Source organism: Brienomyrus brachyistius, chromosome 10, assembly GCF_023856365.1.
Source record: "Brienomyrus brachyistius isolate T26 chromosome 10, BBRACH_0.4, whole genome shotgun sequence".
NCBI lineage: Eukaryota > Metazoa > Chordata > Actinopteri > Osteoglossiformes > Mormyridae > Brienomyrus > Brienomyrus brachyistius.
This window is the reverse complement of record NC_064542.1, coordinates 21,939,501-21,953,251: the sequence shown is the minus strand read 5'-3', so window position 1 is coordinate 21,953,251 and position 13,751 is coordinate 21,939,501. Positions and strand designations below refer to the sequence as shown.

The 13,751-nt window shown below is 51.2% G+C and overlaps 1 protein-coding gene across 2 annotated transcripts in view; it reads right to left on the bottom strand.

Moving 5' to 3' along the window:
* The window catches only part of LOC125751127 (dystrophin-related protein 2-like), a 30,485-nt gene extending 16,937 nt beyond the window's left edge, over positions 1 to 13,548 (bottom strand). For both annotated transcript variants that reach the window (XM_049029691.1, XM_049029692.1), the window contains exons 1-13: positions 13,465 to 13,548; positions 13,138 to 13,306; positions 9,106 to 9,262; positions 7,277 to 7,397; positions 6,796 to 7,064; positions 6,258 to 6,404; positions 5,360 to 5,438; positions 5,015 to 5,075; positions 3,905 to 3,966; positions 3,465 to 3,539; positions 2,700 to 2,901; positions 1,220 to 1,305; positions 494 to 651 (exon numbers count right to left, since the gene is read on the bottom strand). In XM_049029691.1, the coding sequence (XP_048885648.1) occupies positions 494 to 651; positions 1,220 to 1,305; positions 2,700 to 2,901; positions 3,465 to 3,539; positions 3,905 to 3,966; positions 5,015 to 5,075; positions 5,360 to 5,438; positions 6,258 to 6,404; positions 6,796 to 7,064; positions 7,277 to 7,397; positions 9,106 to 9,262; positions 13,138 to 13,306; positions 13,465 to 13,468 (1,590 nt within the window). In that variant the 5' untranslated portion in view covers positions 13,469 to 13,548. The remainder of the gene's footprint in view (positions 1 to 493; positions 652 to 1,219; positions 1,306 to 2,699; positions 2,902 to 3,464; positions 3,540 to 3,904; positions 3,967 to 5,014; positions 5,076 to 5,359; positions 5,439 to 6,257; positions 6,405 to 6,795; positions 7,065 to 7,276; positions 7,398 to 9,105; positions 9,263 to 13,137; positions 13,307 to 13,464) is intronic.
* Positions 13,549 to 13,751: the final 203 nt, after the last annotated feature.

Sequence of the window (13,751 nt, the reverse complement as noted above, 5' to 3'; positions counted from 1 at the left end):
ATGAGGCATGAACATGTTGACAGAAAGATAAATCACAGCCATCGCTTAACACACCCAGACCCGCATTGTGGGATATGCTAGCCCTTTAGAACAGCATTCGCACAGCATTATAATCGCATCTCACACCGCTCCCTGTTCCTGCGTCAGTCTGTCGTGAAGGTCACTCTACCTAATAAATTGTGTTATTATTGTGAGTATTGAAGTAAACACTTTCATTTGGAAGTGAACATCATTTATGGCCGGTGATTTCAGCCTTTCTTAGAGCAAGGACCCTCCCACCAGCAATACTTTACATAATAAAGTTTAATAACTAAACACCGGGGAGATTAAATAATTCTTTCTCTGAATGAGAAGGAGCCTTGCAGTCACCTTGCAATGATGCTTCTCCGAAGCTGCTAATCCAATGAGGCCTAGCTGTGATTGGATGCCACATATGGGCGTGGTCATTCCCGGTGGGTGGGGTTTGCGACAAACGGGCCCCCGAGCTGCTCACCACTCGGAAGCAGCTGCGCACGCTGGGCTCCACGTTGCTCCCCCCAAAGGCAGCCACCTCGCCCAGCTGGCGTGGGATCTGGATGGCCTCATGCAGCAGCAAGCTGAGGTGCCGCTGGTCTGTGAGCGCACCGGGCCCCGACACCTGGCTGAACAGGTCTGAGAGGGAGGGGTTCCGGCCATTAGAGGGCGCTGTTTCGAAATCGTCTGCCTCAGCATGATTAGAAAGGTATAATAAAACAGGAACATAAGACAAAGCGACTCGATTACCCACAAGGTCAATGCACTTTTTCTGCTTGCGGCTACTACCTCACAGTGATATTCTCTCACTGCCTGACAATTTTGCAACTATAGTGCAACTGCAGTGACTCCCGTCAATCGCCCTCAAACCCACCAGTGGTCAGGGTGTTTGACTCCGCCCATCTGCCCTGTGGCGGCCGGGCAAGACCCCCCCCAAAATGGTCCGAGGTTCCAGACACGATCAACCATTTTATTGCCATCGCTTAGAAAACAAAATGCCTTGATCATGAATTTTCTCTTCTGTAGTTGCAGCCGAATGCAGCAGGATTTTCCCACAGTTTCATCAACAGAGCAGAAGGTAAAGAACGAGAGGAAGTGATTCAGCATGGAGCTACATGCCGTCCTGCTGCTGTAAGAGGCTCCGCCTTCATGTGGGACTCACACCAACTATCTCCATGTTTGGTTTGTTTGGATCACTCTTACTTACACTTGTATTTGTCCTGGATGTCAGCTTTGCAAAGGCACACCAGACCTGTCTTGAAGGACAAGACCCGTACTTTCCCATTGCGACCACTAGGGGGAGACAAAAGGAATTGATGAGGGGTTAATGTTCCGTTAGGGCGCTTTAAATTCTGCACCTTGCTGTAGGTCGACTGTTTAAGCAAACTTCCAACAGTAAAGCGTGAACTAGCACACCTATACAAATCGGACCCTATACTCATAGTCACGGATGTGCTGCAATAAAAACTGCTGATCACCTTTGTCCAGCAGGAAGAGCAGCTTTTGAATGCTGTACTGTGACCTTGGTCTGACCCCCCCCCTCCACAGAGATCAAATAAACGAGTGAGCCGAAGTGTTCCGACCCCCCCCAGGTATGAACTGCAAGCTCTCGACCCCCCAATCGGCACTACAAAGGTTGGTGCAAAAAAACCAGCCAGGCTCAAAAGAGGAGAGTCTGTACTGCACAGCTCTGTGTCTCCATCGCAAAATGATGTTTGTTTATTTCTGCTATTTCCTGATTATTTGCTTTAAAGACACAAATAACAGAAATAAATTATTTAGATTTATTCAGAAAATGGAAATGTCAAAAGAACAGAAATGCATGACAGACAGAGAGGTTCTGTTGCTCGTGTGTGTGTGTGTGTGTGTGTGTGTGTGTGTGTGTGTGCTGTGCTTCTCTATGAAGTTTCCCTTCACATCCTCAATCAGAGTCTTGGCAATAAGACAGGAGATCAGATGTGGTGGAGGTTCATTCATTTGCTTGGGGAGAATTCCTTCCCTGTCATCGGTTGTCACTGGATTCCAAGCTCACGATCTTTGCTCGGAATCACAGAGCAGAGTGGGAAGGTGAAGAACTCAAACAGAATCATCAGAGGTCCATTGTGAGCACGTTTTGGGGGTGGGGGGGCTGGTTGTGGGGAGTGTGTTTTTGAGCATGGTTAATTTTTAAGGGATCAGATGAAACCACAAGCCGGGAAGCTGTAGGCGGGGGCGGAGGCGCCGGAGGCAAGGGGAACGGGATCGCCAGACTGTAATATAAGTTATGTCCATTACATTATTCATTACAGCCTACAGACAGCTCCCGTGTTACAATATGTAAGGGTGAAGGCCGGGAAGCGAGCAGGCAGTAAAAGTCAGGAGGGGCTGAGCTGAGAGGGATAGCAGGGTGAGGGGGTAGGGCAGCTAGCTAAGGTATATGGGAGGAGAAAGGGCAGGACTTATCCAGTTACTGAGGGGGAGGGGCTTAACTGTAGCGCACAGTAAGCATCTGTTATGGCACATGCATGCGAGGGACATGGGTGCAGTTTACCTGACATATTCATTAAACTGCTCGCTGAGACGTATATAATAGGGTGGGGCTTATCAGTTTTACACACTGAGCAACCAACTGAGGCACAGATACAGCAGAATGATGAGGGGCTGAACCATCTATTTAAGGAATGACTGTGGAAGGGGGCGGGGCTTACCTGTCATACACATTGAGCAGCCAATTGAGGCACATGTCGACGCAGAGTGGGATGTTGATGAGGGCACCGCGCTCCTCTTCCAGTCGCTCATACAGGCCCGTCAGTGCGTGGATCACCTCCACCACGTCCATGCTGTGTTCTAGCTGCTCCAGCGCCTGCTCCCGGAAGACATCCACCACGCTGGCCAGCGGCAGCGAGTCCACTGCAAAGACACAGAGGATGCAGACAATGTAGATGATGCTTCCTGCCACCTCTATGAGTGCAAATGTTGCTTCTCTAAATGGGCATCCATTTCCCTGAGGTAGATATGGGAGGGAGGGGACTGCCAGCTGCTGACGTGATTGGATAATATGCAGATCTGTCGGGAAGCCGTAGGAGAAGCAAACGTCCACATGGTGATTGTTTTTGGTAATAAGCTCGGGTCTACAGTTAATGTGGGCCTGAAAGAGCACTGTGGTTTCCATGGCAGTGAGGTAATTAAGTCATATAATGATGCCGACCAGCAGGAAGAGAGGGGAGGGGCGACAGGGCTGGGGTACAGCAGGGTGGGGCCTGGGGGCTTATCCACAACGTTCATGCACGTCATCACGAAAGCCACCATGGGCTGACTGATGAATGTCTATACTGGGTCTGCACACCAGTCCCGAGGGCTCTGGTACGTTGGCCAAGCAGAGACCTTGCACAGAGCCGGCATCGTATCTACTAAGTGTAGTGGTCCCGGAGGGAGGGGTCATTTATCGCCCTACATTGGGGGTGTATACATACGCCTCAAGGCTTTCTGCACCCGCCGAAGCTTCATAGCCGTCCGGTACGCAGAGAATTTGATGTCGTTCAGATCCGCTGGGGAAAATTATGGGTAAACAACAGGGAGAGAGCAGAATACTGAAAAAACACCAACGTCACACACATACGCAGATGCACAATACGCATCACCGTGTCACACAATTGGCCATACTGCCAGGCTCCCGAGGCTCCAATGGTGATCAGGTAGGCCGTCAACAAGATCCTACCAGCACGCGCTGAATTCTACATGGTGTCGCTACCTGGACACCCAGAGTCAGAAGGCATTAATTACTAAAATATCCTAGACTACTGAAGTTTAAGGTGAATTCGGGATTTTGGTCTCTGCATACCTTCCCCACCACTCACAAAACACACACTTCGGTAAGCAAACAGAGAGTCTGGCAGAAAAAAATCAGCCTTACACAGCGCCTGGTACAGCTCTGTCATCTTTGGATGGTCCCAGCAGGTTGTCTGGGCCTGATGGCTAGGGAACAAGAGAGAGACGTCAGAGAGCTAGTGGGCCTGTTAGGGGTACCGTGTGCAGCTCTCTTCACCTCCAATGAAGTGTCACTCATGTGTAGTTCCCCGGGGAGTACAATGAGCTGCCGAACCACATATGGTCATCAGACTCCTTCTTCACCTTCAAGAAACCCCTCAAGACCCGTCTTTTCCATGAATTCCTTTACTAACCTGATTCTTTTTTGAATGCTCTAATGTCGCATTTACTGGCCCTGGCATAGTCTTATTAGGGTCTTCATTGGCTGCGTAGCTCTTGCTCCAGTGCTGCTTACATTTGTAGCTGGACATTCACTGGAAGCCCAGCCCAGTCGGCTCCTTCACAGCATTTGCGTTCGTAATGTGCTATTTGCCTCTCTTGTACGTCACTTCAGACAAAAGCGTCTGCTAAATTTATAAATGTAAATGTCATTGTTAATGGTTCAGGCACCAGAAGCACAGAGCAGATGGGTGTGAGCGGGGGGCCACACACACCACACACATGCAGACAGCACCAGCTCCTTCGTAGAGGGCCTCACATCGAGTTCCTCTCTTGCCCAGGTGAGTAACCGCTCACCCCTGTGGGTCTCACCACAGCGCCCCCTCAAGTCGGTGGAGTGGACTGTCCACCCCCCCCCCCAATCCAGAGGTTTCTAACTATCCCACCGTGTGGTCGTTTCGTTGGGGTTGAGAAATCTGAGAAGTCACATTCAACCAAGCAGACCCAGGGAAGCTAGGAATATGCAGAAAAGTAGAAGCCCCCCGCCCCCCCCAGGCTTGAAGCTCCCAGCTGGTCATGTGACAGGCAGGAAGTTGGGCTGGGTGCTGATGCTCCAGGAGCCATGAGGGAATTAAGAAGCACACGGAAATAAAGACGTGCAAAAGAACATGCGTGAAGAGGTGTACATGGATGCCGCACATACACATGTCACATGGGGCTGCTGTCCACTGGGGCTCATACCACTGAGAAACCACAGTCATGGAAAGCTGTCGGCTGGGAGAGCACCCCCCCCTCCCCCCCAAGCAGACGCACTCACTTGATGTAGTATGGCACTTTGTTAGGCGATATGGCTCGCTCCCACGGCATCTGCACTGAACCTGTGGTGAGGGGGAGCAGGAAACACTGTCAGTAGGCTGCCCTGGCACTGCAGAGACCCACACACTGCTGCCCCCTACTGGAGATGGGGACCATCATTGCCTGGCTACAGAAGCCAGCCAGCTGACCAATGGCTGGTAAGAGTTTGCAGGTTCTTAGGGCAGGTCGCAGAAATCATACGGCACTGACTTCTGGACATTTATGTCCGAGAAAAGCAGCTCCACAGCACCCCCTACAGGCAGACGCACAAGCTGCCCCTGGGCAGCACATGTGGCGGGCGTCTTACTGGAGAGGAAGTGCTGTGACCCAGGGCCAAAGTCTCGGTGGGCATCCTGCAGCTGCTTTAGCCTTTCCTCGATGGAGTTCTGTGCAGGAGAGATGGATGGACAGAGAGAGGGTGAGAGGGAGGGAAAGGGAGGATTGGAAGGAGGGTGGGAGAGACAGAGAGAGGAGTGATACAGGCAAAGCCACAGGCTCACTGCATGGGAGGGGCAATTCTTTTACCACCCCCCTCCCTTTCATCATCTCAGTTCTTAACCCTAACCCCGCCAGGGAATAGGCACTTGGCACGACCCCCACTTGCTCTACAATGTTCCGTTATCGCTGGGGGTTACCGGGGCCCTAAAACTGGCTAATCCCGGCTTAACTCGCAGGGAAATGAATTTAGTGTGCACATTACAGCCAAGGAACGTCAAAACATGCGACTTAGTAAAGCAGAGGAGCGGAATGCGCTGACAGGGACTGGCAGCCCACGGAAGCATCACGGTGCAGTGCAGGGCTGCTCTCCCCAGAAAAATCCACCTGACATTTATCAGCACCAGTGCAGCAGCAATATCCCGATAAGCTCTGCCTCCCAGCGCCTGCGATGCCGCATTTGTAACACAGCTGGATTGATGCAATGCATTATTAAATATAAAAATATGAGAAACCACGGATATTTGCCTGTAAATGTAGGTGATGTGATGTGAGTCACAAGGAAGAGATCAGTTCCTTCTTGTGAATGATTCATGCAGATAATTTTCCATCGGTCATTTTGTGTTCATCAGAAGGATGGAGTGAATGGAGAAGAGAGGGAACGATCTGCCCTGTGTGTACTCCTGCCACTGGCACGCGAAATGCTGCGTCTGCCCTGCAGGCAGAGTCCACTGGAGGCGGAGAAGGTGAGGCGTGACACCACCTCATACCTGCAGGAGCTTCCAGCGACTGTTGAGCTGCTCCAGGCAACGGGCGTTTTCCACAGTCAGGTGCACGTCCGAGACGGCCAGCTGGTGTGCCAGGTCATTGATGTGCTGCATGCCCTCCTTCACCTGAGTCAGCTCCTCCTTAAACAGCTGCGGGCGGGCGTGACACAGTGGGGTCAAAGGTCAGCCCGTCACTTTCGAGCTCCACTAATATTGTTGGTCTCTGGTGGACCGCAGCGGTACGGCCCAGGGTTCTGGTGAGCCAGTGAAGCTGAAGCCTATCCCTGGCAGAATGGGACGCCAGGCGACACAATACTGGAAGAACTGGGGGATTCAGGGTTGCACTCGGGGGGCATCACAGTTAAGTCCCTGTGCTGAACCTGGGATTCAAACCAGCACCCTTCCAAGCATAAGCAGTGTCATAACCCGCTGAGCCGCACATCTCCCCAACGAAAAACACACCTATCACATTAGAATATTTTTTGATCATCTTATGACACAACAGCATGTCCCATTCGGAGCGGTGCACTGGACTGTGTACCTTGGTGGCATCAATGTGCTCCTGCAGAGCGTCGATGAAGAGGTCGCCCACGGGCTCCCAGGAGTCGCGCACGCTCTCGGCCTGCTGCAGAGCGCCAGCCAGCCCCCCCATGGCGGCCTGTGCCTGCAGCAGCTGCTCCAGCGTGAGCTCCATGTGCCGGTGCCGGTCCACGCAACGTGCTGTCAGCTTCTCCCACAGGTCGCCCGCCACGCTGGCCTGCTTCCACACGGCACGGCTCACGTTCAGGGCCCGTCGCCGTGGCGATGCATCTGTGGGGGGGGGGGGGGGGGGGGGGGCAAGGGCAGATAATGAGTCCTCTGGGAGTCATGGTAACGAGAGAAGTCGTGGGGGGGGGGGGGGGGGGGCGGAGGTCCATCTCAGCATCACAGAAAGTCCCAAGTGGCCAAGGCCTGAGAGCTTGTGGCTGCAGTGTTACAGGAGGGCAGTGTGTATATTACAGAGCGCATGTCAGCAGCCAGACCTTTACTGTCAGCCAGCGTCTCCTCCGCCTCCTCGAAGGGGTGCTGCGTCAGGAAGGCCTGGGCTGACTCCAGCACCGAGTAGATGAACGGTCCCCTGGACTTCACTTCCTCCATAAAGGCCTGCGGATGGGTCAATCAGGGCGCAGTAAGCAGACATGTGACTCCCCCCTCCCCCCGCCAGCCAATAGGCAGCCAGTAGATCTATACAACTAAAAATGATATAAACGAGACATGGGAACACAAACATCTCGGAAGCAGGTAAGGGGCAGCCAACGCGCCTGACCAGACTGAAAGTCGATCCGGTCTGAAGGTCTCCCATAGGGCTATTGCTAGTTACACTGAGATGATTCTTAATTAACGACATGATAAGGGGCAGAGATGAATCAGTCCGACCTATAGCACAGCACCCTCTGAAATAATGCCGATAGCAGAAATCCCAGCGGCTGGGGCATAAGTGTCAGGGCTTTGCCTCTGGCTCCTCCAGACCGTCACCTTCTGATGAAGCAGGTGGCACTGGCTTCCTTAGATCATGAACTCATTCATATTTCAATGAAATCCTCCTGCTTTGGAAGCTAAAGACAGCCAGGTCGCCATAGCAGCCCAGTCTGGGGTCCTAGGCGGCCCCTAAGGATCCGCATGATGTCAGCAAGATTCCGTCTCCGGAAGTCAGGATCCTGAAATGAGATCTATGGATGATAGGATGCTGTAGCCAAGTCGACGGGTGGGTCCGCTGCGAGTGGGGATCCTGATGTCTGATCTGGGGGTTTAAAAGCTCAGTAACTGGGCCAAACCACTCAGAAAGACAACACATCCTATTTAGCTAAATCAGGCACGTGAACCAGCCGATTTATACACGTGAACAAGAAGCCAGAATTTCGGTGATTAACTCGCTGGAACAGGAACAGCCGGTCATTATGTAGCACATTCAGGATCCCACCTAAAAATTCAGTGTGCCCCTCCCCCCCCCCCCCCCCCCCCGATGTTTCACAAACTAAATAAATAGCTAGCAAGCAGGGTCAGAAGATCATAGCAGAACATGTTGCTTCAGCATCTCCTAAATAAGTAACGCATTTATTTAATATCTATTGTAGTGACTGTTTGTGGCCAACAGGGGGCCCCCAAAATCTCAAGGGCCTCACATACTGTAAATGCGCGGTTTGAGTGCTGGCAAACACAGACGCGGAGCAGGGCATGATGGCATAATGAATGCTGCATGATTAGCCAACACGCACACGCATGTAGACGGCCAGCGGCAGCAGGAGGGGGGGGGCGCGAGCACACAGCAGAGTCACACTCAGACCAGTAATTCACATTCTGTGTGATGGAACAAATTAAAAAAAACGGAAAAAACGTTATCTGTAACCTTGGGAAGAGCTACATCTTTGGAGACAGAATTACCACGAGGGGAGTAAGACCCTGAGGGGGGGGTTCATCCCCCACTAAGTATTTTTTTATCACACCATAGTTACTGTAACACAGTCACCAGCTTCTGGCTAATGCCTGTTTGCGTGTTTACATGTGTGTGTGCATGTAAACAGACTCACATGTCATCAAGCTCTGTACAACACGTGTGTCTGCTGAAACCGAACTGAACAAGCGTCGGGGAGCGCCTGGGGCCTGGGGTCAGGGATCGGCACATTTAAATGTCAGGGTGGATACCCACAAACAGCCGTACCCAAGCCACGTGTGCCTCAGAGAGAGGTTTTAGGTTTGACACCTGACCACGATTCAAAAGACGGGTTTTCAGTCACAAAGCCACACAAAGACACCAAACAGGCCCCAGCATCCTGTACGCATTTGGCTTTGCGTGTTTTTGTGCAGCTTGTACCTGATGTAGCTCCCTCTGCTGTTGGACGGTCTCCACGTCGCCCCCTACGGGTAGCTGCTCTGACAGCTCCTCGTCCTTCCCAGTCAGCCACTCGATGATCTCCTGCAGAGACAGCTGCAGCTTCCCACTGTTGTCCGATAAGGCCTCCAGACGTACCCTGGGGGCAGAGAGGACACTCACCTGACGGGGGGGTGTGGGGGCTGGGGGGAGTGGGGTACTGGGCTAGGTGATGCCGGTAAGCTGGGGAGAAGCATAGCTGGCAAAGAAAACCATGAGCCCTCCCCATTTGGGCTGTGGGGTTAACCAGCCTTTAGACTCCTTTTCTAGGCCATAGTTTGAGGGAGGGGGGTGGCTTTAGATGCCTGTATATTGTCCCACAGTTCAACCAGCATAATAATCAACCGTGGGGGAGGGGTGGTGGTATTAAAAAAAAAAAATCAACAAGAAGTGTCACTGCAAACAAAATAAACTATAAATGAAAAAAAAAAACTGGCCAAAAGTGCTGGCTAATTTTTCTCACTGCACTGTGACTCACGGGGAGAGAGCTCTTCACTGTACAGTGAGGAGAGGTATGCCCAACCCCTGACTAAAATCCTCCAATGAAACTATGGAGGACTGCAGCATATGTGAACTATCAGTCAGAGCCAGAGCGAGATCCAGACCCGTCTCGGCCGGACACTGTGGCCTGACCTGACCCACATGGCTTTGCCAGCACATCCCGGGTTTCCATGTGGAAATGAGACGCATCTGTGGGGGAGGCAGGCAGCATTGAGGTCACCCTGATCTGCACTGGACACACAGGAGGAGCCCCAGGATTCCATCCTCTTCCCAACAGCTGACTATGAGCAAATGAGCCTTGACAACGGCCGGGAAGGTAACCGTGGTTACGATGACTGCAGTAGCACAGCGCGTCCCTGTAGGCGTAGCACTGAAGCCGCACAGGCTGACAAAAGCAAGCAAAAGACCTCTGGCCCAATCACACGCCGGCCTAAGGACCTCAGCGTGGTCCTTGGTGCCCAGAAACACGTTTGCCGGGAAGCTGCGTTGCCTGGCACCAAAGTAACCACGGTGATGGAGGCTAATTTTCCCTCTCTCCTGACCATGCACCAGTCTGCCATTCTCACAGCACATTCAGGGCCACGCTGTTGTCACGGCAACGTAACAAAGGAGCACGAGGCTCTACGCGTGCCAGGGAGCGGACGGTGGGCTGGAGGGTCGCGGGAGGACAGAAAGGCAGCGGGTTTGATCGGCACATATTCTGGGTGAAATGGTGTTCGCCAGACTCGACACACACACATGCAAACCCCCATACACACACACCCCCCCACACATGCAGACAGAGGGCGGTCTGTGACGTGTGGCGTCTTGATGACACACAGCCTCTCATTTTCTTCAAACATGCGTGATCAGAGATAGGCGGGGGCCTGTCTCCATCCAGCAGAACACCTGCCTCCTACATCTGTGTTGTGATGTGCCCCCCCCCCCCACCCCACCCAGCCACTTCCTGAATTAGATCAGACTGATTGAGGTCTCACCTCGTCTGAGTCATGTTCAATTTTATTTGCATTAGTTGATGAATAAGAGTATTATTTATGCCTAAAGGGCTGTGTTTGCCTATCAATATGAGTAACAGTGCGTTCAGTCAGTACATGATTACTCTCTGTTCCTAGTGCTTGTACAATTACATAACAAAAGCATAGATTCTTTAAACTTGGTTTAAGCTTATTTATGTCAGTTCACAAAAGATCAAATACGTACAGCTCTGGAAACAATTAGGAAACACAGCAAAATTTCTCAGTTTCTCAATTTATAGGTGCGCAACTGTGAATAATAGATATTTTTCTGCAAACTGCAGCCTGGCTCTTCCCTGTTTCTCATTAGTGAAGGGCTTCTTCCTTGCTTTATGGGACTTCAGTCCTGTTTCTAGGAGCCTGATACGAACTGTCCTAGCAGTGCACCTCACACCAGCACTTAATGTTTTCCATTCCTTCTGAAGGTCACTTGATGTCATCCTTCGATTCATGAGAAACTGTTGGATAAGTTAACAGTCGTCTCTGCCATTAGAAAGTCGCTTCCTCCCTCTACCTGGCTGGTTTCTGGTCGTTCCCAGTGTCTCCTGCTTCACCTTGTTCTTGTGTACTGCTGTCTTGGAAACTTTGAACCAGGAAGCAGCCTGCTGTGCAGTGCAGCCTTCTGCCAGCATGAAACCAGCATTAGACCATGATTTAAAAAAAATGCAGATTTAAAAAAAAATATATATAGAATGGTCTCTTAATTTCTTCCAGAACTGTATATATCATTAGTACAAATAAACTGATAACTAAATTAACGAGGCTGCAAATGATTTATTTTCAAGAAAACAATAACGGTTCATAAAGATTTCATATTCGAATGTGATGTGAATCACATCATTCGAAGGCCATCTCAGTGAAAGCAAATTCATAAAAATGTTTAAGCTTGAACCACTGGGACTCTCTCCCTTATGTCCTTTTTTAAATGAGCATCCAGCATCACAAAACATCAACAGAACATCCTTGACATTTAAAGATTGTGATAAACTCAAATTGAGCAGGAACTGCACCCACAATAAGACAGGTCACTGATGCTAATTAATGTTAACGCACACAGACAGCTGTGGTTCAGCTCCTCCGCTAATGCCCTCTATTCAAAGCTCTTGACACTCAGCGCACCCCCCCCCCATAAAATGAGGTCCACAGAGAGCCTAGAACACACCTACACCTCCAATCCCACCCAACAATCCCACCGCCCGTCCCCGCAGACAGGGGTTGTGAATCAGTGTTTTATTAGTCATGATTAGACAGAAAAAAAAGATTTAAATGGTTTTCTAGAAGAAGTATGAGTTCTCATGGTCAGGGGAAGGGGGGGGGGTACACAGCCTATAGTTCTTGGAGGGGAGGGCTCAGGTGATAACTCAGTGACAGAGCCTTGTGGAAAGTCACACAAAGGGTGACCTCAAGAATTCATTCCAGTAATGGTCGGCCATAAAGACTCTCCATCATTCATGATGGCTACACCCCGCCAACACGCAGACCATGATCGCCCCCGCAATACACATAACACAGTGGGGGCGGGGGGGGGCTTTACAGACCTCATCAGATGCACTCTTTCACTAGCTTCCCTGGCGCTGCCATCCTGTACTGTACTCATCACTATTTCACACAGTTTGGCCCATAAATACAAAGACATTATGAGCTAATCCCCAGTTTTTAACCTCCGACTGGGCTTAAGAGACTCTTAGAATCTTGAGACATTTCTTTTGTGTTGTTCCTTGATTGAAGAAGCTATCTATCCACATCCACCCATCAGATTCCTTCTCAGCCTTCAAGAAGCACCTGAAGACCTATGTGTTCCAGGAAGACCTGAACGAACCTTCTGGCCACTGGGCCGCTCCGTCTGCCTCCATGCTCCCCTAGCTGTACTTTAATTTTAATAACTCACTTACTGACTCCTACTAACTTGCACTATCCTCGCCTCTTACTAGAAGCTCAGTCTAGCTGCACTTACACCTACTTGGGTCCTTGACAGCTGTATATTTGTGATGTACTATTCATCTGACCTGTACACTGCATTGGGACAAAGGCGTGTGCTGTTGCCGGGGAACACGGGACAGAACCTAAAGGGAGCCAGTGAGCATGGACCCCCCCAGGCGACCCGCAATATCTGAGGCTATCCTGTTTCTCCATGGCAGATGACAGCGATAGTGAGGCACATCTGATGAGAAGACATACATCTAGAGTCATAGCTCTAAAAAACCTTGAGCTTGACTGGTAGACCTGTCAAACAGCACCCCCGCCCCCCCTCCATTTCCCAAATGGTGTCTGTGCAGATCACATGACTGCCCCCCAGCATCAGCAGCCTGCCGACCCCATTACAGGCTCCACAGTCACTCTGAGCCGTCGTCACTGATGAAACAGGGTCAGGCCGGCGATTACGAGGATGAGAGGAAGGATATACCGAGGATGTGGGCCAGTTGCGGCCTCGTGGGGGGGGGGGGGGGGGGATATCCCTTACCGGATGCTGTGCGACTTGCGTTTGATCTCACTCCAGCACAGGTTCATGTCAGCGTCTCCGCGTCCCACACGGCGCCCCCTGGACTGTGTGCCGAGCTCACACCCCTCAGAGTCCCACGTCCGACGGGCAGGCACACGGAAACATCCCGGGCAGGGGGGCCACGCCGGTACTGCATAAATACGAGACACGGTGTGGGTTGTGACTATGCAGGGTCATGAAGAGGATCACGCCGGCCTTCCCTCACACGCATGCAGTGTATCAACAACAGCAAACAAACCATGACCTCGTTGAAAGAAGTTATGGACTTTTTCCGGGAACATTCCATACCCATAATGTGACATAGCAAGACACCCCCATCGGCTGAAAACAGACTTCCTTGACCCTAGCAGGAACACGGCACTGATGGAGAACCAGACCCTGCCCTCCCACGCGGCAGGTGAGAATTCCACCACAGAAGCACCGTGAAAGACCAGGACAAAAGAGAAAATTGAAGGTAGAGCTGGTGTTTTCAGGAAAATGGATCATCTCTGCATCAAAAAAAACTATTGTTCCACAGCAATATAGGTCTCTTATGAATCAGCAGTAATCCACAACCTCCATGATTAATCCTCTCT